General features: G+C 36.5%; 2 protein-coding genes across 6 annotated transcripts in view; one reads left to right on the plus strand and one right to left on the minus strand.

The window, feature by feature from the left end:
• The window catches only part of NCAPG (non-SMC condensin I complex subunit G), a 28,825-nt gene extending 24,602 nt beyond the window's left edge, over positions 1 to 4,223 (plus strand). Inside the window, exons 20-22 of the mRNA XM_075023741.1 lie at positions 2,129 to 2,221; positions 2,665 to 2,743; positions 3,602 to 4,223. Coding sequence (XP_074879842.1) covers positions 2,129 to 2,221; positions 2,665 to 2,743; positions 3,602 to 3,728 — 299 coding nt within the window. The 3' untranslated portion in view covers positions 3,729 to 4,223. The remainder of the gene's footprint in view (positions 1 to 2,128; positions 2,222 to 2,664; positions 2,744 to 3,601) is intronic.
• LCORL (ligand dependent nuclear receptor corepressor like) overlaps positions 1 to 21,206 on the minus strand; it is a 100,130-nt gene that overhangs the window by 3,124 nt on the left and 75,800 nt on the right. For 2 of the 5 annotated variants that reach the window (XM_075023665.1, XM_075023702.1), the window contains exon 8: positions 8,661 to 8,859. The exons of 1 other annotated variant lie outside the window; for it this stretch is intronic. In XM_075023665.1, coding sequence (XP_074879766.1) covers positions 8,800 to 8,859 — 60 coding nt within the window. In that variant the 3' untranslated portion in view covers positions 8,661 to 8,799. Of the gene's footprint in view, positions 1 to 7,960; positions 8,860 to 21,206 lie in introns of those variants that run through there. 2 more of the 5 variants (XM_075023719.1, XM_075023693.1) reach the window with 2 other exon arrangements.

A 21,206-nucleotide genomic window follows, 5' to 3' on the forward strand; every position in this document is an offset into this window, starting at 1 on the left:
ACAACTGACTTGTTTAGATGTGTATGAAAATAAGTTTTAGTTTTCCTGCGTTAAATTAATCTACTTTTTGAAAAATGGGAAATGGTAACATCCAGTAAATATGTATACAGTTTAAAATATTTGTACTGAAGTAATTTCCATTTTTTTTATTGCTTTTTGATCCAATTCTATTTTCCTGTTCTCCATATTACTCTAGTATAACCAGTGCTGTATTTTGAGTCCTAAGCTCTGCCCTGCAGCTCTCTCTTTTTAACAAAGACAGTATTAAAATAGGCTGCTCTTTTTTTTTTTTTTTTTTTTTTTAAGCTGTTTGGCACACTTGTATGCCTGCTAAATACTGGTGTTGACTAACTCATCTTTAGAATGTGACTTGCTAACTTGGAGAAAGAAACAAGTACTTTGTGGGGTATTTAGACTTTGGAGTTACCATGCCTGTGCTTCTTGCAGACTATATTATAGCAATATATAGCTGATATCTTCAGTGTTGACACTGGTCTGTCCTTGTTAGGAGCTCATATGTTGGAGCCAGATTTGGTTTTATTGCTATTTAAGAGCTTGAAGTGGAAGTAGCTGGAAGACTTTCCACAGTTTATGCAGCAGCATGTACCTTAGCAGTGTACATTGTGCTGATGGCACAGAAAGTCTAACATTTTTCAGCAGAAAAGCAATTGGATGAAACTTGTTTACGTTTGCTTGCAGCAGTAAAGCAAAGATATTGACAAGCAACTGTTTTAAGCAGATCATGTTTTCTTTTAACATTTCTTCTCATTATTTGTTTATATCTTCTAGTGAATTATTTCAGGGCTTTAATCTGGTGTTTCTGGAAGTGTCAAATACTTTTAATTTCTTATATCTTCTATGCTTATGTCTTCAAATATTTATTGGAAGTATGCTTTTGAGAAATAGTTGTACTGTCTTCTAACATCTGATAATACTTTTTGGTATGAATTTCTAATGGAAGAGAATTTTTGAGCACTTTTAAAAAGCAGGTTGTAGGAGAAAAGCATTGTTTCCTTCCCTTCTCCCAATCCTCCCCAGATACATTTGGAATCATTAAAAATAAAGCAGCATTTACTACTTCAAATTTTTAAGTGATAGCTGTGAGCAAAAAGGGCAACAGAAACTATTTTTGTCCTTCAGGTGCTGCAAAGGAGATTTAGATTTGATGGTAGGAGGAAGGCTTCCTAGCAATAACAGAGATTGCTGAAGAAAGAGATTTCCTGAAATTTTTAGAAATTTTAAGACTAGAATAGAATATTTCAGTTGGAAAGGATCTACAATGATCATCTAGTCCAATTGCCTGACTGCTTCAGGCTGACCAAAAGCTAAAGCATGTTAAGGTCATTGTCCAAATGCCTCTTAAACACTGACAGGCTTGGGGCATTGACCTTCTCTGTTGGAAGCCTGTTCCAGTGTTTGACCACCCTCTTGGTAAAGAAATGCTTCCCAATGTCCAGTCTAAACCTCCCCTGGCACAGCTTTGAACCATTCCCACACGTCCTATCACTGCATACCAGGGCGAAAAGCTCAGCACCTCCCTCTCCACTTCCCCTCCTGAGGAAGCTGTAGAGAGCAAAGAGGTTGCCCCTCAGCCTCCTTTTCTCCAAACCAGACAAACTGAGTCCTCAGCTGTTCCTCATGGGATATTCCTTCTAACCCTTTCACCAACTTTGTTGCCCTCCTCTGGGCACATTCAGGGACCTGAACATCCTTCTTAAATTGTGGGGCCCAGAACTGCAGACGGTACTCGAGGTGAGGCCGCACCAATGCTGAACACAGCAGGATCATCACCCCTCTTGACCGGCTGGTTGTACTGTGTTTGAGGCATCCCAGGATGGGGTTTGCCCTCTGGGCTGCCAGAGCACACTGCTGACCCGTATTGAGCTGGCTGTCAACCACCACCCCAGGAATAGTTTACATGTGATTAACCTGTGTTGGGGCAGGGTTATAGCTGAGTGACATTTTAAGCTTCCTTCTAGCCTTATTCTCTAATTTCTAGTTTAAGGAAAAAGTGGGGTTAAAATTGTGTGGCTTTTTTTGTATAACAGCCAAAACTTAAAATACTGGTACTTAAGATAAATTAAAATTTATTATCTATGACTTCTGCATGTGCTATTCTGTTTAACAGAAAATAATAAAGATGCTCTTCATACTCCAGTTAATGAAGTTAAAAGTAAAGCAACTGCAAAATTGAAATCCACAAGAAACAAAGCTGGCAGAGGTATGGCTTTTTCTGGCTACAATACTAGTTGTTTTTAATAAAATAATTTCATACTAACTCTGTGAAAATAAAGATATAAAAACAGTCAGTCTTCATACTCTGTTTTTAAAATTTTATTTGTTAAAAGATTAAAATAGTTTGTTTTGTGGAAATTTTTGTGCTGTTAGCCTCTCCCAACAACACAGATTTAAAAAAGAAAAAAAAGTTCGACTACAGGATTTCAAGATAACTTGGCCACAGTCATCTACAGTAATGTACAGGTGTTTATGGGAGAAGTGGTACATTGCAGGATTTTTGTTGTTGGTTTCGTTTTGTCACCACGTTCTAACTGTGGTGACTGCGTATTTATATGTTTCAATGCAATACCAAACACTGAAGAAAGATATAAAACTAGTTTAAGAAATGGTATCATGATATGAAAAGAGACTTTTGCTTATACTTAGGACAACGGAAAGCAGCAGCAGAAGCGAGGTCTGTGAGCAGAAGAAAACCTGGCACAACTGTAAAATGCAGTAGTGAAAGGTAAAATCCTTTTCTCTCCACCATCAAACCCATGATGTCTGTTCTAGCAAGGAATTTTTAATTCAAATGTTTTTCTTACCCCAAACCTGCATCTTTAATATCCTCTATTCCTAATACACAGATAAATATTCAAGAAAAAAACCCCTTTGAACTGGTACTTCTGAAACAATAGCAGGTTTGACAGCTTGACTTTTTAATCATTGTTGCCTAAGAGTCTGTAATTCTTTTTTTAACATACCTTTTGTGCATAGAGTTAATATACATTCTAGCAGACAAAAGTTAGTTTTTTGCCTTACATTGTTACTCTTCTTCCAATCACTTTTTCTGCTTTTTTAATAACTGTTCTGTGGAGGAATCAATTTTTTTATTTAAATTCTTTTTTCCCCTCCACATTTTTGTTGCTTCTTTTTCAACATGTAGTTGATAAGCTTCTACAAACGACTGGTAAGTGAATATACACAACGCACTCCTTTGCTTATGATCTTGTAGGAGATAAGCATTAAAACGACATTATCTTTGTAATTTTCAGCTGTGCTCACTCTTTCTCAAGCAAGTAAGCCACAGACTTTAGGGTGACCAGGGTCAATCATTCCCATTTGCCTGTTCAGTGTGTTTACTTTGATACCACCTAAACTTTTGGGGGTTTTGCTTATTTTGTAACTGCTAACACTTGGTTATCTTTACTGATACTGCTATGTCACTTAGAAAACATTAATATATTCCTCTCAAAAAATAAAAAGTTTATAATTAAAAAGAAGTACTTTTGCTCTTTAAGACCATGTTTCAAGTTTGTTAATATAAAAACTCTTCAGTTTGCTTAGTCTTTTTGGCCTTATTTTAAAATATTTTACATTTCAGTGGTGATGAAATTCCAGAATCGGTCCCAATGTCAAGTTCAAGGCCTTCAAGACGAGCAAAAACAGTGGCACTTGAAAAAACAAGAATGAATCTTTCAAGACTTTTGAATAGGGAAGCAGATCAATGAAGACAAAAGGAGAGAAAGTGTGCTTTGCTAACGCTGGAAGTTAACATCAGACTTGAAAAATAAATCTGTTGTTAGTCATATTTAACTCTTTTTATATTATGATCATTTATAATTCTAGATTTTTCTAGGAACTTAATTTTTTAAAAATAGATGCTTTTGATGATTTTTCACACTATGAAGTCCATCATTCATGTAATAAAAACATATTAAAATATTACCTGAACAAAATTTGGTTTGTTTTTTTTGTTGTGTTTGTTTTTTTTTTAACAGAGAATACTTTTTATCTGCAAATAAAAATTGCTGTTGGTGGTAAGTACTTAAAGCTGTTTTGATATTTAACATTATTCAGAGAGAATGTTTGACCTGGAGTGGTTGCTTGTGATGGCAGCAATTTTGAATGTACCTACCTTTTATGCACATACTTTCTGCATTTATTAGCCTGTGCATTGCTGACCAGGTCTTATTGTTCATGTTAACGTAGAATAGAATTGATCTTAACTGTGAATTCTGCTTTCTGCAGATATGTGTCCACTTTATTTCAAATAATGTTAAAATGGTAAAACTGAGTTGCTGATTTTACAAACCTAAGCCTGGAAGTCTGCTAATGATCTTGACCTTGTTACGGAAAATCAGTAAGGTGCTTTTAGAAAAGCATAAAAATACTTGTGGTATAAAATAAGATCCAATAAGGAAAGGAATACCTAAGTACAGAAAGGGCAAAGAATGAAGTACTTCAATAAGGTCTGTGTACTGTCTTTTTAAAGTGGCTTACAATTTTGATTTCTTTGTAGCTTTGAAGTTAACAAACCTTTTTCTAACAACATACCTAGGAATAGTCATGAGTTTTAGAGAGACAACAGAAGAGTAACTTTAAACTGCATGTAGTAGTCACTGGTGGCTGAGCAGACTGAGCAGACACCCTGGACATGCTAGTTTTTTGGTGTGGAAACACACTGTCAATCATGTCTGTTACAATATAGATAATTTCCAAGGCAGTTGGAGAAAAATGTCAATTGCTTGACAGGTGCATCTCAACTACTGATGCCGAATGTAGCTTTTGAAGGAACTTGCATTTAAAATAAGTAAATATACTGTAAATGATCTTTGGTAATTCTCCGAAATGGCTTAGGGACACAAGTGAAAAGTAGCGCTCCTGAAGGGTAATGCCCAAACTGTTACGCTATTTTCAAGCTTGCATATAGAAAACAGATAGAATTGTGTTGCTTTTCTTCCCTTTCAGTTTTTGTTAGAAACTTGTTAAACCACAAAATGCTGTGACACACTTTTCTGCTGATATGTGCTATTCAGAAGTTAATGTAACTGGTGAATTATTTTTATTCATCATTTTAAGCAGAATTTTGAAGTCCTGAGCTCCCTCTTTTGATAATTCTTCTCTTCAAATCTCCAGCTTGTGTTCTAGTGTGAGTTTGTGTACATGCAACCACTTGAGATCAGAGACAGTGTCTGTCCCCTGGAATGCTGCCTGAACGTAGGTAAAAAAGGTGAAGTATATATTTGATTGTCAAATAGAGCTTTCCTTGTGCTTTAAAGTTTAGTTTTGGTTTTTTTTTTATTTCAGTTGCAAGTTCTCTCTCGCCCTCACTCTCGTGAGTGGTTTGCTCCTCTGCCACAAATATACTTTCAGCAACTGCTGCTAGTCCACTCATTTTTGGTTAAAATGAGTTTCTAGGAAAAGCTGGAGCAATTAATTTATAAAGGCTTCTCTGGGAATGCCTCAGCTTTGCCTTCTTGCTGTTCTGTTGCACCTTCCCACATATGCAGGTTCTGTCTCTGGCATCTCTTAGGAATCCTGTACTGAGAAGATCAGGTTTCCCTGAAGTCGCCTGCCAATCAGTGGATGTCTCTGCTGTGGATGTGGCTTCACTGGTGTGTATTAATAGAAGAGGGACATTGACAATCTGGAGTGAGTTCAGTGGAGGCCCCCAGGCTGGTCGGGGCTGGAGTGCTTGCCCTGTGGGGAGAGGCAGAGGGACCTGGGCTTGTTCAGCCTGGGGGTGTTGGGAGGACCCCCAGTTACCTGCAAGGCGTCTGTTGAGGAGATGGAACCAGGCTCTTTGCATATGATGGGAGGTCAAAACCCAATGGGCATAAGTTGTAACTTGGACCAGAATACAAGGAGAAAAAGGCTGTGGAACAGGCTGAGAACAGTTGGAGCAGGTTGCCTGGAGAGGCTGTGCAGGCTCTGTCCTACGAGGTTTTTAAGATCTGACTAGGTAAGTCCAGAACAATGTGCTCTGACCTCACAGCTGGCCTGCCTTTGAGCAGCATGTAGAACTACAGACCTCCTGAGGTCCTTCTATGCCCGAATTACCCTGTGATCCTCTTTCAGGCTAGAAACTTGACCAGCAACTGGCATTTCCTTCCCCTCTGGGCTCTTCCCTTGCCCTGCGCCCTGTCAAGGGATAGGTTTTCTGTGCAATAGAAAATTTGGTATGCTCTTGCACAATTACTTCATCTTTTGAAGAAGGATGGCTGCTTAATTACAGGATAGGATGATCATATGTGTGTTGTATTTTTCAAAGCTGATTATTAAGCAATAATTAAGGTCTAAATGTATGTAGCTGACTTTCAAGCAAGTCACATGTGGTAGCAATAGTGTCCATCCAAAGGTGATAAGGAGCCAAGTCTGCAAGTATCTTACTACCTGAAGTGAAAAAATCTTGACTTAGTATGCATTACTCTCTCTAGCTAAAATAATGTTGCCGATTTTTATTTACTTTAATTCTATAGGTTGAAAGTACCTAACTTCCTGGCTGCTTAATTAAGAAATAAGATTTTAATCCCTAAAAGAATCTAATTGACTTAAAAACAGCCTCTTTGTTGCTCTGAACCAATTACTCCTTTTGCTGGCTGAACACCACATGGTGTCAAACATGAGGCATATGAGATCTAGACTTGATTCCATATTAAATAATGATAAATAGCAGTAGTCATTTGTTGTCAAACTTAAAATGATCCCATGTTTATTCCTACACTAGTTTTTTTTTCTTAAAACCAGTTTTGTGATTGGTTTTGTTTGCTTGCCTAGTCAGTCTCTTCAGACTACAAACTAAAAGACTTTCTCTTGATAAGTCTCCTTTGCCTGGTTGCTATCTCAAGGTGAAAGGTGAGTGCTGCACCAAGAACATTTCTTTTTCTAATTTTGTTGTTTATTGACTGACTTAAAGAAGTGGTTAGTGAGCTTGGGTTGTGCCTGCATCTGACTCCCACCTGAAAACCTTTTAACTCATCAGCTAATTGAAACTCAATATGACACAAAGGAATAGATCATAATTGTTAAAAGTTAAAAAACCAGACAGCTGCTTGGAGGTGAGACAGACATGTCCGTAACAGAAAGGTTCTGGTATTTACTCGGTCTTTGAAATGAATAAATCCATGTGGCATCTGCTTCTCCAGGCACACGAACAGGATACCGGCTGCATTAGTCTCACTGCTTGAAAGACTGTTTTTATGTCCCTCTTTGGATAGCCCTGACTCCTGAATGTTCCTTGTGCTTTGGTGGGGCTCCACGGAAGTCAACTTCAGCGCCTCTCCCCCAGGAAGTTTAATTCTCTTGTTGGCTTTCTTGCCCCATGGAATGCAAGTGCATTAAACAGTTGAGAATACATAAAGACCCTCTAGACAGTGTGGCATGATGATGAATGTTCATTCTTTTAATCATGTTCTGTGCTGTCTTAACAGCTGAGTGACTCAATATCCTTGTGGGATCTTGTGAGACTTGCCAGAATTCACAACAATCTTTATTTCAGTTACTGGATTGCACCTGCAAACCAACAAACTTGTGTAAAGAAGAACTGCATCATCACTTAAGTAAGATGATAATTCTAAGTGAATCTTTAAAACGTTTGTTTTATAAAATACAGTGTCTTCCAAGGAAATTTCCTTCTGGAAAATGACTTCTTGTTGGCAAGTAAAGGACAGACAACTTATTAGAAGTTGAACTAAGAAACCTCTACTCTAGCTGTTGAATGTATGACTCCAGAGAAGAGAAATATATCATATGGTTTTATTCTAACACTTTTGTTATAGCTCTATTAATAATAAAGTTTTGATGAATGACGTACATGAACCTTGCTGAAGCTGATCTAAGCATGGAATGTCTACAATGTTGTCAGCTACAACCATTTACTACTACTTTGAGTAGAGTTTAAAATTTTGATGTTTACATTGAATTTCCAAAGTACACGGGGGGAAAAAAATGAAATAGGAAGACCATTTACATCCATTTTAATTGGTGGCAGGCATAAATTCATAAAAACAAAAGGGGAAGAAAGACCGTTTAGCAGAAACCTCAAAAAGTGCAGATACAGATTTGTTGAATGACAATCTTTCGAGAGATTCTCCTGCAGGCTTGGCCTTTCTTTTAGACATTATGGTCATTAAACACTGTCACACAGAAGTTCTCAAGATAAATGAAGATGAAAGCATACTGCAGAAACAAACTGGTTGTTTGATACATTTCAATCCGTTTGCAAAGGAGATCTCCTCAGATAATTTACCTTTTCTTTTTACTGCTTTGCTTCGAGGTAGTCGGTCTCCACCTGTTACAGATTTGTTTGAATTGTTATTACCATAAATCTTTACATGGTGACCTATGCCACAAATTACATAATATATTAACTTTCGTGCACAAAAATAAAATTGGGAAATAATAATTCAACTTAAAGAGCATAGAAAAATCACAATACTATTAAAGGGGAACATCTGATTCTGATATAAATTTGTACTGCAAGAATTTCATGATGATCAGATGTGAAACTTTATATTTAAAAAAAGAAAAAGTACATCAAAATGAATAATGCTAGTAGTAATATAAAGCCAAATCACACAAGATAATTTCAAGATCAATGTAATAAATGCTTATTATTCAGCAGAAAAAAAAATCAGGAACAATGTACAAAATAATAGTGCAAGAACAGCTGCAATCTATTTGTTCTCATCAGTTTTGAGATTTTGGTTAAAAACTTTACAGCTGGCGAGAGATGCTGCTGAAAAACTCAGATTCCACTCAGTGGGCTGATTAAGGCACATCTTTATGGACTTCAAATGTTCATTTTCTGTGTTCATGTCTATTGAATTCTGCGGCTCCGAGACTTTCACTTGTAGCGTGCTGTGAGAAAAGAAGTGGGGGTGGGAGAGGGAAAAAAATGAGAAAGAGTTTAGTACACTTTCCTCTTCCCTTGCAAACAAGCAAACTGATAGGAGGCAAGATGAGGTGGTGGCACATTGCGTATATGGTTGGGGTTTTGTTGTTGTTTTACTGCACTATGTTCCAGAAACACCGAGATCAGAACCTGACTGTGCTGTGCTCTCCACGTTGTAAAAGTAGAACAGGCTTGTTTTGTGTTGAAATAGCTGAGGTCCTGTTAATTTGCAGAGACTGTCGTAGGTCAGTCTCCTGCTCGTGCTATTCCTTTGCACAGGAAGAGGTGTGTTCCGCAGGCTGGCCTTCCTTAAGTCGTGTCCAGCTGAATACTGTGAAACCACAGCAAGAACTGGGTGAGAATTTGGGGTTGGGTTTTTTTTTTTTTTGCTGGCATCGATAATTTAGTACAGCCATGAAAGAACTCGTATATAGACAGTTTTTATTTTGTTTCAGATCTAGGAAAATAAGTAATACAAGGGAAAGAAACCCAGCCCTTTGTGGGGATCAGTAAGCAGACTAGGATGTATATGTGATTGAATCATACTCTCGTTACCATACAGAATCATAGAATGGTTTGGGTTGGAAGGGACCTTTAAAGGTCATCTAGTCCAACTCCCCCTGCAATAAGCAGGGGCACCTTCAACTGGATCAGGTTGCTCAGAGCCCTGTCCAACCTCACGTTGAATGCTTCCAGGGATGGGGCATCTACCACCTCTCTGGGCAACCTGTGCCAGTGCCTCACCACCCTCATTGTAAAAAATTTCTTCCTTTAACATATAAAGCGCTGTAATTGTGCACACTCAGAAGAGAAGGTAGAGTTTACAACCCCTCTATCCCTACTATTTTTTTTTTAACTGCCTACCTCCTGCAGTGATCTGTGTCCTATATGCAATTCATTGTTTCTTGCCATCCTTTTCAAAGATTTCAAGAACTGCAAGAATGATACAAAGTTGGAAATATTTCTAATTACTGAGATACTAAAAATAAAGCTCTGTGTATTTTAATTAAGGGTAAGAATGATCATGCTATAAACTACCTGCACACAAAGGAGTGTTTAAGCTGCAAGAATACCTTAATGGCTCTTACTTGCTGCATTTCAGGAAACCAGGTCCATTACAGGACTTAGGTGCAAACTATCAAGGATTGACTGCTGAAGTATAGTGTTCACATGGGTGAACAGTCTAGCTTTGAACATTCAGTAATTTTAAGACTATAACCTGAAACATGGTAGCTTGTGTTACTCAAATACTGTTGACTGACTGATTAAACTTTTTCCTATGTCATGGCGTGAGGGAAAGACAGCCCATGTAACACCTGAAGTGACAATTCATTGTTCCTTTTCACACATCATCTGAAACACTTTTAATTCTTTTACATTTCTATGCAAGCTCTTTAGAAGGCTGTGTGCCTTTCTGACATGGCAGTGAAACAGGCATTTCTGATTTACTAACCCTAGCTCCTAACGCTCTTTAACTGGGGTACTTTTCCTATACCCTGCATTTCTTTGTGTCTTTATTCTTCTGCCTCTGTCTTTTGTCTTGTTTTTGCCTTGTACCATTTTCCTTCCTTCTTTTCTGGTTTGCATGCACTCTTGTTGCTCTGATCTTTTCCTTCCTGTAGGAAACACTGAATGCAAGCATAGGTGACAGAGAACACTTTAGTCATCAAGGTTACTTTCTTGAATTTACAGCCTCTTCAGACTTGAACCTTTGCCCTCGCTTGCTGTGAGGAAAGTCAAAGCCTTTTCTTAAGACTATGAGATTAAGTGTGTATATGAGCTGGTCCTAGTGCTGACTTCTGAAGTCTTTCCTTACCCCTACTGACTATATGCTTTCCAGGTGTGGCCAGGTTGCAAAACTTAAACTCTTAACAGAAATAATCAACAGCTAAATGAAGAGATAGAGCTGGAATGTTGTTTTGTTTTGGTGTTTGTTGTTGTGGGTTTTTTTTGTTGTTGTTGTTGGTTTTGGTGATGTGTTGGGTTTTGTTGGGGTTTTTTTTGTTTTTTTTTTTTCTTTTTTTTTTTTGTGGTGGTTGTTATCTGAAAGGAACATAAATGCCTTAGGAATCAAGAAATTGCAACCTATGAAGTAGTATATACCTGCAAAGTGCTTTACAGAACAGCATTTCTACTGTCTTTAAAGCAGTAAATACATAAACTTTTTTTAATGCTCAGCAAGCGCCAGACAGAAAAAGCTAAAGGTTCAGGCTTCTCAGATGAGTTGGCATGTTACTTCTGCATATAAAATAAGAATTGTACTTAGTCAGTATTGCCCATTTTCCAAATACCACTGCTAGTAGTAAGAGTGTATACTAGGATTTGGTGTAATTGTGACTGTAATTCCTCCCCATTGGCTTGGCTGCAAATGAAAATGCAGAGTGCTATAATACTACCAAACAGCACTTTCTGAGTAGTCGACTTGCCATAAGACTGTCCTACTCTTTATCTGTTAATTTTTGTACAAGTATCTGTACAACATGTAAAAGGCAGGACTGAACTTGCAAAACTAGAACTGAAGTATATGCTGGTAATTGTCAGGCAGTAATTTACCTTTTACAGAAGAACTCTGTAAATTTGGCATTTTAAGACAATGCATAAAAACAGGAATAGAAAAATGTTACATTAATGTTTTCATTTTTTTTTTTTTTTCAGTTCCCCAGTATGGGTAACATCAACGTAAAAAGCTCAAGTATTTTAGGAAATTTTACCTTGATAAAGTGGAAAATAATATGGCTAGAGATCTGCATTAATATATCCATTAACCAAGAAGAACCTAGTCTTTAATTCTTTTACCTGTAGTGATTTATTTTCTAGCTGTTGATGTAACAAGGTATGAAAATGGTGTATTTAAATAGTATTTTTAAAGCAGAGAATGTAATTAAGGCATAAAATTAAATAGAAACAGTTGAATTTCTCCAGCCAGATCCATCAATAGATTCTACTCTAAATTTTATTCCGCTCTGCTTACAAAAGCTTTACTGTGCATGAAGCATTCCTAGCAAAAGAAAGAGATGTGTCATACGGCAACCCTCCTGTCAGGAAGAACTGCAGGTTACAGCCTGATGCCACCAGGAGCTATGAAGCCTGTTTCACTAGAGCTTGGAATTAGGCTGTAGAGTCTCTCTACATCCTTCCGGAGTTCTCCACCACCACTGCTTGCACCAGTAAGAGGATGGAGGTCCCTTTAACTTCCTAGACAACAGGCATTTATTGACCTTATATAATGGTCTCTAAAAAGGTTAGAATTTTCAATTCTGAAGTCATCTGTTTACTATTCCAGCAATTATAATCTGTTTTGTTTTTATTCACTTAGGATTGACTCAGTTAATCAGCTTCCGTGCATATGATTTGTGGAAGTCAGGTACAGGTGGTTCTGTAATATGGAACATAAATTCCAGCCATGTTCTATTCAATAGTTCTGCTTTCACCAGTGAATTTGAAGACAGGCCAACAGTGCTAAAAGCCCAGTGAAAAAGAATAAAACAGGCTTTATTTTTTTAAAAATTCTTTGTATGATAAACTAGTGATATTTTTTGGAAATTCAGATGCTTTTCTTCATCTTGGATTACACTGGCCTTTACCAGCCCTTGCCCTCTAACTACTCTTGAAGTGCTGTAACATATTTAAAAGATTTCATATTTCAGAGTGTACAATAATTGATCCTGATCATTCTTGTCTCTTCTTAAGAAGTAAAAATTAAAAGGAAAAAAAAAAGTATACGGAAATTAGACTATACCTTTTTGATCTGAAAACAATAGCACTGTAAAAAAAAAAAATCTTTCAGGGAGCCAAGTTGTGTGTTTCTGCAGTTCTTTAACACGTGCTATATCCCTGCTCTGTATAAGGAGCACATTCACTCTTACAAAGATTTTTTGACTCCTCCCTGGAAGTGAGCATATGTGAACGAGCGGAGAGGCAGGAGGGGCCAGGTACTGCACGGAGGCTGTGGACACACGAAGGTCGCGTACAGTGACAGGACACACTGTTTTGTCAATGCACGCTGAGGGTGACCTCACATGCTCTTGGCTTTCTTTGGATGCTGCTGCACACAAACCCAATGGCTCTATAAAACTGTCAGTGATGACACCAGGATTTTTTTTTTCATATGCTGCAACCCTCAGTTCCCAAATGACCATTACTGAATCATCTCTGAATTTACTATCTTTCAACAGCGATGGAAAAAGAGGCAACTGCCTATGTTACTCTGACAAATCATAGCAGCCAAATCAGAATAATGCCAATGGACTCTGAAGTCCTATTTAGTCTCCCCTGGCTAAGCAGACAACTCTATGTGTGGTTAAGTCTCCAGGCCTGCTATGACCTAAAAGGAGCATCTCTCTCCACAAAAATTTCTTCCTATCATTAAAGCAAAAGGAATTAAACAGAAAGGTCTTTGAATTCAACCTTCTACTAAAGCAAGCAACAAGAGCTAAAGAAAACACTGCTCTTTTCCACACTCCCAGTTAAAACTGCTTGAATACAAGTATTTCTTTGCGAAATTTTGCATTTCTTTCTTTAGTTTTACCCAAATCATTGTTATGATAACAGAAATACTGATTTTTAATAGGAGCACATGAGAGCAATACTGTGTAAGTTGATAGGCTGCCAAGCACAAAAAGAAAATAATATTCTTTGAGCTTCTTATTTTCTGTGCAGTTTGGAACTGCGTTCTTCAGGAAAACCAGGAATTTGACACCTGTTGTATGATAATGACAAAGTTAAAAAAACCCCTAGATCAAGTCCATACATTTGCTGAGTTAATCTGTGTCTACGATATGTCAAGGCCATGCAGAGAAAGTAGGAATAGGGATAAATATTTCTTATCTGTTAGGTGACTCCTCAGCATTTCCTATCAAAGAGATTACCATTGAATGTTGTGTTTGTATGCTGTAAAATGACTAGGAAAGTATCACTGTAGAGTTATATTTCTCTAAATTTTTTGCAACACTTACTTATTTTATAGATAAAAACAACTCCTTCCCAACTAGCTGAGAGCTAGGTCAAACTGGTTTTTACCATCCTGTCTGACAAAAATTCTGCAAACTGCACTTGTTAAACACCACCATCAATGATGTGCAAATTGATAGCTTGGAAAGCTTAAGAGCATTTGTGATATATAGCACTGATTTGAGGCTTTTACAGAAATGTTTCAAAAATACTGAGTAGAAATAGTAAAACTTTAGTAGCATAAAAAAATTTTCTCTGTACAAACTACTCAAACATTTCCCAGAAGAGGAAATAGTGGAATATATTAGGTTAAAAATCTACAACGACTATACTAGCCTCAGCACACTTTCCAATAGAGATTGATTCAGTAATGCAACATACACTGAAACTAAAGTAAACCAAGCATGCACAGTCAGATTTATTGCCTCTAAACTCATCTTTCCACAATGCCAAAATGCAACAACAAAGAAATCTACAATGAAATTTTTTTATGTCTCATTTCCATTTATCAAATGGATTCTCATTGTAATAAGAAATAATATTTTTCAGCTGAGTGGACGGAATCCCATTTGGGAATCTGAGAGAAAAAAAATGCCCTGGAAATAGATGGCATACTCCACTAGATCAAAGCAAGCTGGGGAGATAAGCAATATCCAGGGAGTCTTTTAAAAATTAGACTCAAGAGCTGGGTTTAACACAGCTGAAGTACTAAGATGAATAAAATGGGACACAAGACAGAACCAAGACAGGAGGTGAACAGAATGGAGACAAAAAGACAGGGTAAGAAGTCAGAAGCAGCCATAGTCCCAGACTGAAATTATGATAGAAAAGCTTCTTTTGCTCTTCACACTAACTCAGTAAATGTTTTCTTGGTTTGAGGAAAAAAGAAGGGTGGTAAGATGAAAGGAAATAGGAAAGAAATACATACAAAATATATGAGAAAGATAACTAAAGGAGGCTAGTAGGAATTTGCTGAGCACTTCTGGCACATCAGTGAAAGAAGATTACTTACTGGTAGCTATTTCCTGAAGCTATACTGAAATTCCACACGCTGTTCAAGCTTTAAGTTTTACTTGCACAGAGACAAAATCATATAGCAGTGGATTTTGGTTACACCCTTTACATCACTAATTCATCTTCAAAGAACACAGCACAATAGGAAAACCAAACAGCATATTGTATGCACTTTCAGATAAAAGTTTGGGAAGTGGAATAGGTGACAACAGTTTCAGAGTGCAGTCACAGAAACAACATGACTTTCTCCCCAAAACCAGTCAGCTACAGAAAATGTTCTCAGTCCCTTAAACATAACAGATCATAGGTAACATAAAAGGTTTAAATTGCAACTTCATTGCAGAAATTGGGAACTGAACCATTTAAAAATAAGTAAATAAATAAATAAATTCATCAGACTTGCACAGCCATGGAAGTACAGAGCTCACTCCTGATGGCTCCCCAAAATACAGGACAGACTGAAACGTATGTTGACAAGTTCAGATAAAGACAACATTCCTGCCCCCTTTTTAAGTTATAATTATTCAATGCAGCCTGACTTAGAAAGTAATTTAGAACTGTGATCTTTTTGACAAGAATCACTATGTTTTGTGGTAATACAGATTATTTAGCAGTCCATAGAAGGCACAGGCTTCTTAGAGAACAAGGAAGCAAAATATTAATGTAAGCTGTCACTGAAATGGGCATAAAAAAGTGATAAAATTTTAGGGCATAATTTACTAGTGATGATAGTATTAAACCTGTTAAAGAAAAAAATAGTCCTATAATCTCAAATTGTTCATACCATGCTGCCTTCAAAGATCTTGGAAAGAAAAAAAGCTAAGAATCTAACAGTTGAAAGGAAGCATCATTAATTTTATGATGAACATAATTAATTCTTAGCATCTAGGCACCACCATGAAACAAGTCTGCCTCTGATCACCAGTTTCATGAAAGAAAACTACCTATTTTCTATGCATTATCAGAAGTTAGTAGCCTGCAAATAAATTTAAAAAACCCTAAATGCCTGTTGTGCAGATGAGTACTGTTGGATTTGCCTTAGAAACACACTATAACAGAAAAAAGTTTTTGCTATTTTTATTCTACTTAATCATAATTAAAAATGGTTTTGAACGAGGTACAATAAGGCTAAGGCTGGGAGGTTCAGGACTACTCATGCTGGTTCGGGCTGTTCTCAGAGGAAACAGAATGCCACCATCTCAATACTGTGATGAATGCAGCTATGTAAATCTTGCCATTTGAGCTGGATTAATCTCAAATCTTTAACTTATAATAGTTTTTTGACATTACAAATGCAATTATGTCATGGAGGGAGATAATCTTAGAAATACGATGAGACAGTCCCTGGGTAGTTCATAACCCACCAGACTTCTGAATTAAGGAAGGTCAAACAATAATTTACAAATAAGTAATTTCCTTTTCTGAGATTTCTACTACTTAAATATAATTTAAAAACAGCTATGAGTAGTCAGCTGATAAATATGAAATCTCAGCAACAAATATGATATACAAAAAAATTTCTTCAAACACACATCTCTAGAATTTTAAACTAGAAAGACAGGTAACAACAACCACCACAATTTTAAGAATGGATACCTTAAGTATAGCTCTTACATCTTTACTTGCATGCTTCAATTTTAAAAATAAATTATTATTACTGAATGTTTGAAATTTATGCTAAGTGCCCCAATAAAAACACTGAAACCTAACTTTACACACCCTCCCCCCCAATTTATCCTCCATTCATAAGTGAGCACCATCTATGTGAGAATAAGATTTTTTTTTTTGATTAAGAAAAATATCCTGTGACATTCTTACAGCTTCTAGACCAGAATTTTTCAGCTAGGCTTCCATTTCATGTACAGGAAAGTAATCCATTATTTGAAGCAAATAATCAAGATTTCAATAGTTTCAAATGGACAACTTTGAGGGCAAGTCTGTGTCAGTAAAATATCAAGTATAATCTCTGTACATTTATGAAATCCACACCTTAGATTATAGGAGCCTGTGTCAAGATCCATCTGAAAAGACTGATTTCCCTAAGCATCTTAATTTTTATGTATGCATGTATTTTAATATGAAATGTGAAAGTCTAATTATTCTAATTCCTAGCAGGACCACAATTTAGAAATACTCTGCCCTAAGCTGCAAAGTGAAAACCAAGAATAAGAATACCTACCTAACACCTGCTTGGAAAGACATGAATGTAGTCACTCGCTACTGGCTTGGCAACTGATATAAAACATTTGAGACCAAGGAGAAACGCATAGGCTTATACTTTTGAAAGGATTTTAAGTCCTAAGCTAATGTTAAATTAAGGCCATTTCTACTGGTAGGCATGCAATAAGAAAAGCAGGTCTAAAGTCGATCATTACTGAAGAAAGAGCTACAGCCAAGTTAAGATACCTGCCCCACTTACAGATAAACCACGATAAAAAACAGAAGCAGTTTCCTTTTAAGTATGCCTAGAAGTGGAGACAGAAAGGAGCATGTGGCAGTAAGTAGAGGATGGAGGGTAGGTGAGCTGGCACAGCCATTGAAAGAAAAGTTTGTGAAACTCCTGTCTACATTTAATTTGTGGCAAGGAACCAATAAAGCTGAATGCAGACATAAGTCAGGTGAGTTTCTGCTGTTGAAAGAACAAATCAGACAGGAAAATCTGTCAGATTGACAAAACCAAAAAGAATACAGAAAAAAAGCCTACGTCTCCATAAAGCATGGAGTTTCTCACTAAAGAACTACACCCTCTTAACAGGGCAAGAGATACCATTATTTGTACTCCAAAGAACATTGAAGAATAATCTAAGCAGCCTTTACTGATGTCTAGAACATGAGAGAAATCAGCATCAGAAAAAGGTCCTCTTCCTTCAGTTATGAAAAAATGGAAAGAGGAATACAAATGGCTTGACCTGTTCCACAAGAACAGAATGTACAATTTGCCATGAGAATGGGAGCAGGAACAGTAACTTTTCTAGAATTAGTGTCCAGAGCTGTTGGCCCAAAAGCACGCAGCTGGGACGACAAAGTCCGTTTATACATCCTGATTTTGGAAAGACATGTACCTTTATACTGTAGAAACAAAATTAAAAGTTACCTGGTCTTCAATAAGAAAAAGTGGATTAAAAAGTAGGTGTGGCTATTTAGAAAAAAATTTCCGTACCTGGGTTTGAAGAAATCTATGACAAAGGCTGAGTGACATCTTGTTCATATGATATTATAAATCTCTTATCAGGTGTTAGAGACTATGGACCAGCAGAAGTACACAATGACAAATATGCACTAAAAAACAAAACAGGGAATGAAATTTGGCTGTGCTCATTCTGCAATGCTCCTGAGAGTATGCTTTGGCACTCACAAACAAACAGCTTGGAAAAAAAGAAAGCTGATGTGTGATCTGAGAATCAGTTGAAGTTTGGTACCAAAGGAGAGCAAAGTATGAAGAGGATGCAGATGAATGTGCAGATCAATGTCTGAACGGTGGTTCAGACATGGGTCTGAACAAAATAAATGAATAAAAGGAATGGTATGAAATAAACAACAGTTCAGCAGGGACCATGGCAAAGTACCAATGCAGGTTAGACAGTTCTGTAACAAAGGCATAGGTGCCTATAGTAGATCACATATGAAGCACAAGTCAATGCTATGTTGCTGTAAAAATACAAGTAAGTAGCATGATATATAAAAAGCAGTGGGACAGCTAACATTGGAAGAGATAGCCAAAGACAATGGCGTAATTTTCATTATGGGAGCTGAGCCGTTATGAGAAGTGGTTAGACATCCTGTTTGGGCTCATCAGCCTCCCTGAAAAAGTGTGCTTCTGTGAGAGAGGAGAAAAGGTAGAAAGCTGCAGGGAAAACATAGCTGGTCTGATTTATTAAAGTGAGTAATATAAAAAATAATGTTGACAAAAATCACACATTGAGAAAAAAAATAAAGTGAGCATTTGGATGAGAAAACAAGTCAGTCAGCTGAAAGCTTGCAATCCAATAAGGAGGAAAAAGAAATAAGAGATGGAGGACATGAAAACTGAAGTAATTCAAGATGATACCTTATGTATGTACTGAAAGAAGAAGATGGAGAGGGATGTGTCTTAAGAACAGCATTACTTTATCAATGTACTGCAACCAATCAGAACATCATTTTGAGTCATGACCTGTTAGGAACCTGATAAAAATGTTTGGAGTACATTTAAATTATTGCTCAGTTACAATAACTTCAGTATTTTATTTGACTAGCAGTGAAATTAATTTCTATTTTCTTTTCTAGCTTTTTTATAAGGCAGTATTAAAAAAATTCTTGTAAAAAACAACAAAGTAATTAAAAAATTCAAATTCACTTCTAAATTGGGACCTCAATCTAGGTTCTATTTACAGTATTTCAAAGAAGTGATTTTCTCTTAAAATGGTACATTAGAAATGTTCTCAGTTCATAGGTAGCACATATCCCTATACAAATATATAGAGGTACAGGTCTATAAATCATACATTTTTATATACTTGTATTTGTTAACAAACAGCTTGGGTTTCCAAACATTTTCTTGTGATTTATCTTAAAATATCTAATAATATCTCTTAAATAACTAGGAAGTAAACTTTGTTAATGAGGAGTCTATAAACTTTCTTTGCTAGATTACACACCCAAGAACACCATCATGTTTTATATTACATTGAGACCACAAAGCATGATACTACCTCAATTACCACTAAGGGCAAAACTGTCAAGCTGTGATGTTGTAGTGGTGTGTGCATGTGAATGCAAAATGCTGCTCTTAAAATCTTGGGCTTCCCATATACAACAATTTCCATTCAGATACATCCATCTAATTAGTTGTTGATCACTGTTAAATATCTGGCTTAATTAGAACCTGAAGGCTGTCAAGACCTCTCAGAAACACTCAGTATGCTAGGGAACACTCAAGATTCAAGGCCATTTTAAAGGGCAGAGAGCCTTTCTTTTTCATGTTGACCATAGGAAACACCAGAGAAAAAAAAGCCTTATGATAAGAAAATGCTGTCCTTGAAATATAGCAAAAATCTTATTTGTATTAAATTAATATCCAGTTACCAAATGAATACAAGGAAGAAGGAATATAAAAAAAGAAATATAATTTCTAACAGCTACCAAATGTTTACCTACATTTGAAACAAAATCTCAGGTAAGTTAATAAGATTTAGCACCACTCTGTGAAGCCCTGCAAACAAATAACTAGACTTTCTCCTGAAATACTTTAAAATAACGAAAACATTTCTATTAGTCTCAAATCTTGTTTAAACAATATCTTTGAGGCACAACTCTGTAATTATAGCAAAATTAAAGGACACCGCTAGCAAAAGGATAAACAGTGAATAAATGTGGCATTATATTTGGCTTGAAAATCTGAAGGTGTTGAATCATCAAAGGACAGACTACAGCTATCTTTTGACTGAGTGAGAGGAATTAGGGAAGGAAAATCTAGCCAAGAATACATGCAAACAACAGCCCAGTCATCTCACACTATTTTAAATCTTCTCCTCGATTCTGGAACCAGAATCTGCTATTTTTGAATGTAATTAACTGAAGATTCTATTATAAGACACTTTACAAAAATTTGATGAAAGAAAAAAACCCACCACTACCTTTAGCACATAAATGATAGAGGAATGCAAACAAAGGCACAGCTACACATGCTTCTATGAATTAAGGTATCTCTCTTGAACAGGAATATTTTACCAGAGCTCAACACCAAAATGTGGAATTGTCTCAGAATAATTAACCTGCTTTGTGATGGTCAGACTACATAAATACTTTATTTACAAGTTAAGTCATCACAGGCTGTGTTGATTGACCTCTATCTAATATCTACTGAAGCTCCACTTTAAGGCTGTAAACTCTTAATAGAAGCGAAGATTTTCAAAAGGATACGTACTTGTCATATTTTCAGAAGTACTTGTCAGGCCTAGGAAAACTACTATTTTCTCTTCTAGAGAAAGGCTTAAGCAGAAAGACAGAAGCCTGCCCATATTATATAGCATTAGCAGTTCCCTAAAGAAAGCTTAAAAATTTAACCATTTCCTCAGGACTGAGGACAAATGGGAAAGCGTGAGTATGAGTTCCTCAGTTTTTGAGGAAGTAAAATTAAAAAGAGATAACAAAACAATACTGAATGATGAACGCCCCCCCTTATATATAAAACTGGGTATATAAATCCTGCACAAAGGCTTAATGATCATGACCCTAAACTACAGAAATGTCCTTGCAGGTAAAGGAAATGAAAGACTTCAGAATTGCGTTCTTTGAAAGAAGTCTACTATTCAAATAAGCAAAAGCAAAATTCCTTAGCTCAGAACCCTCAAAAGAACATGAAGAACAG

The sequence above is a fragment of the Buteo buteo genome, chromosome 1 (assembly GCF_964188355.1).
Source record: "Buteo buteo chromosome 1, bButBut1.hap1.1, whole genome shotgun sequence".
In the NCBI taxonomy this organism is placed as follows: domain Eukaryota; kingdom Metazoa; phylum Chordata; class Aves; order Accipitriformes; family Accipitridae; genus Buteo; species Buteo buteo.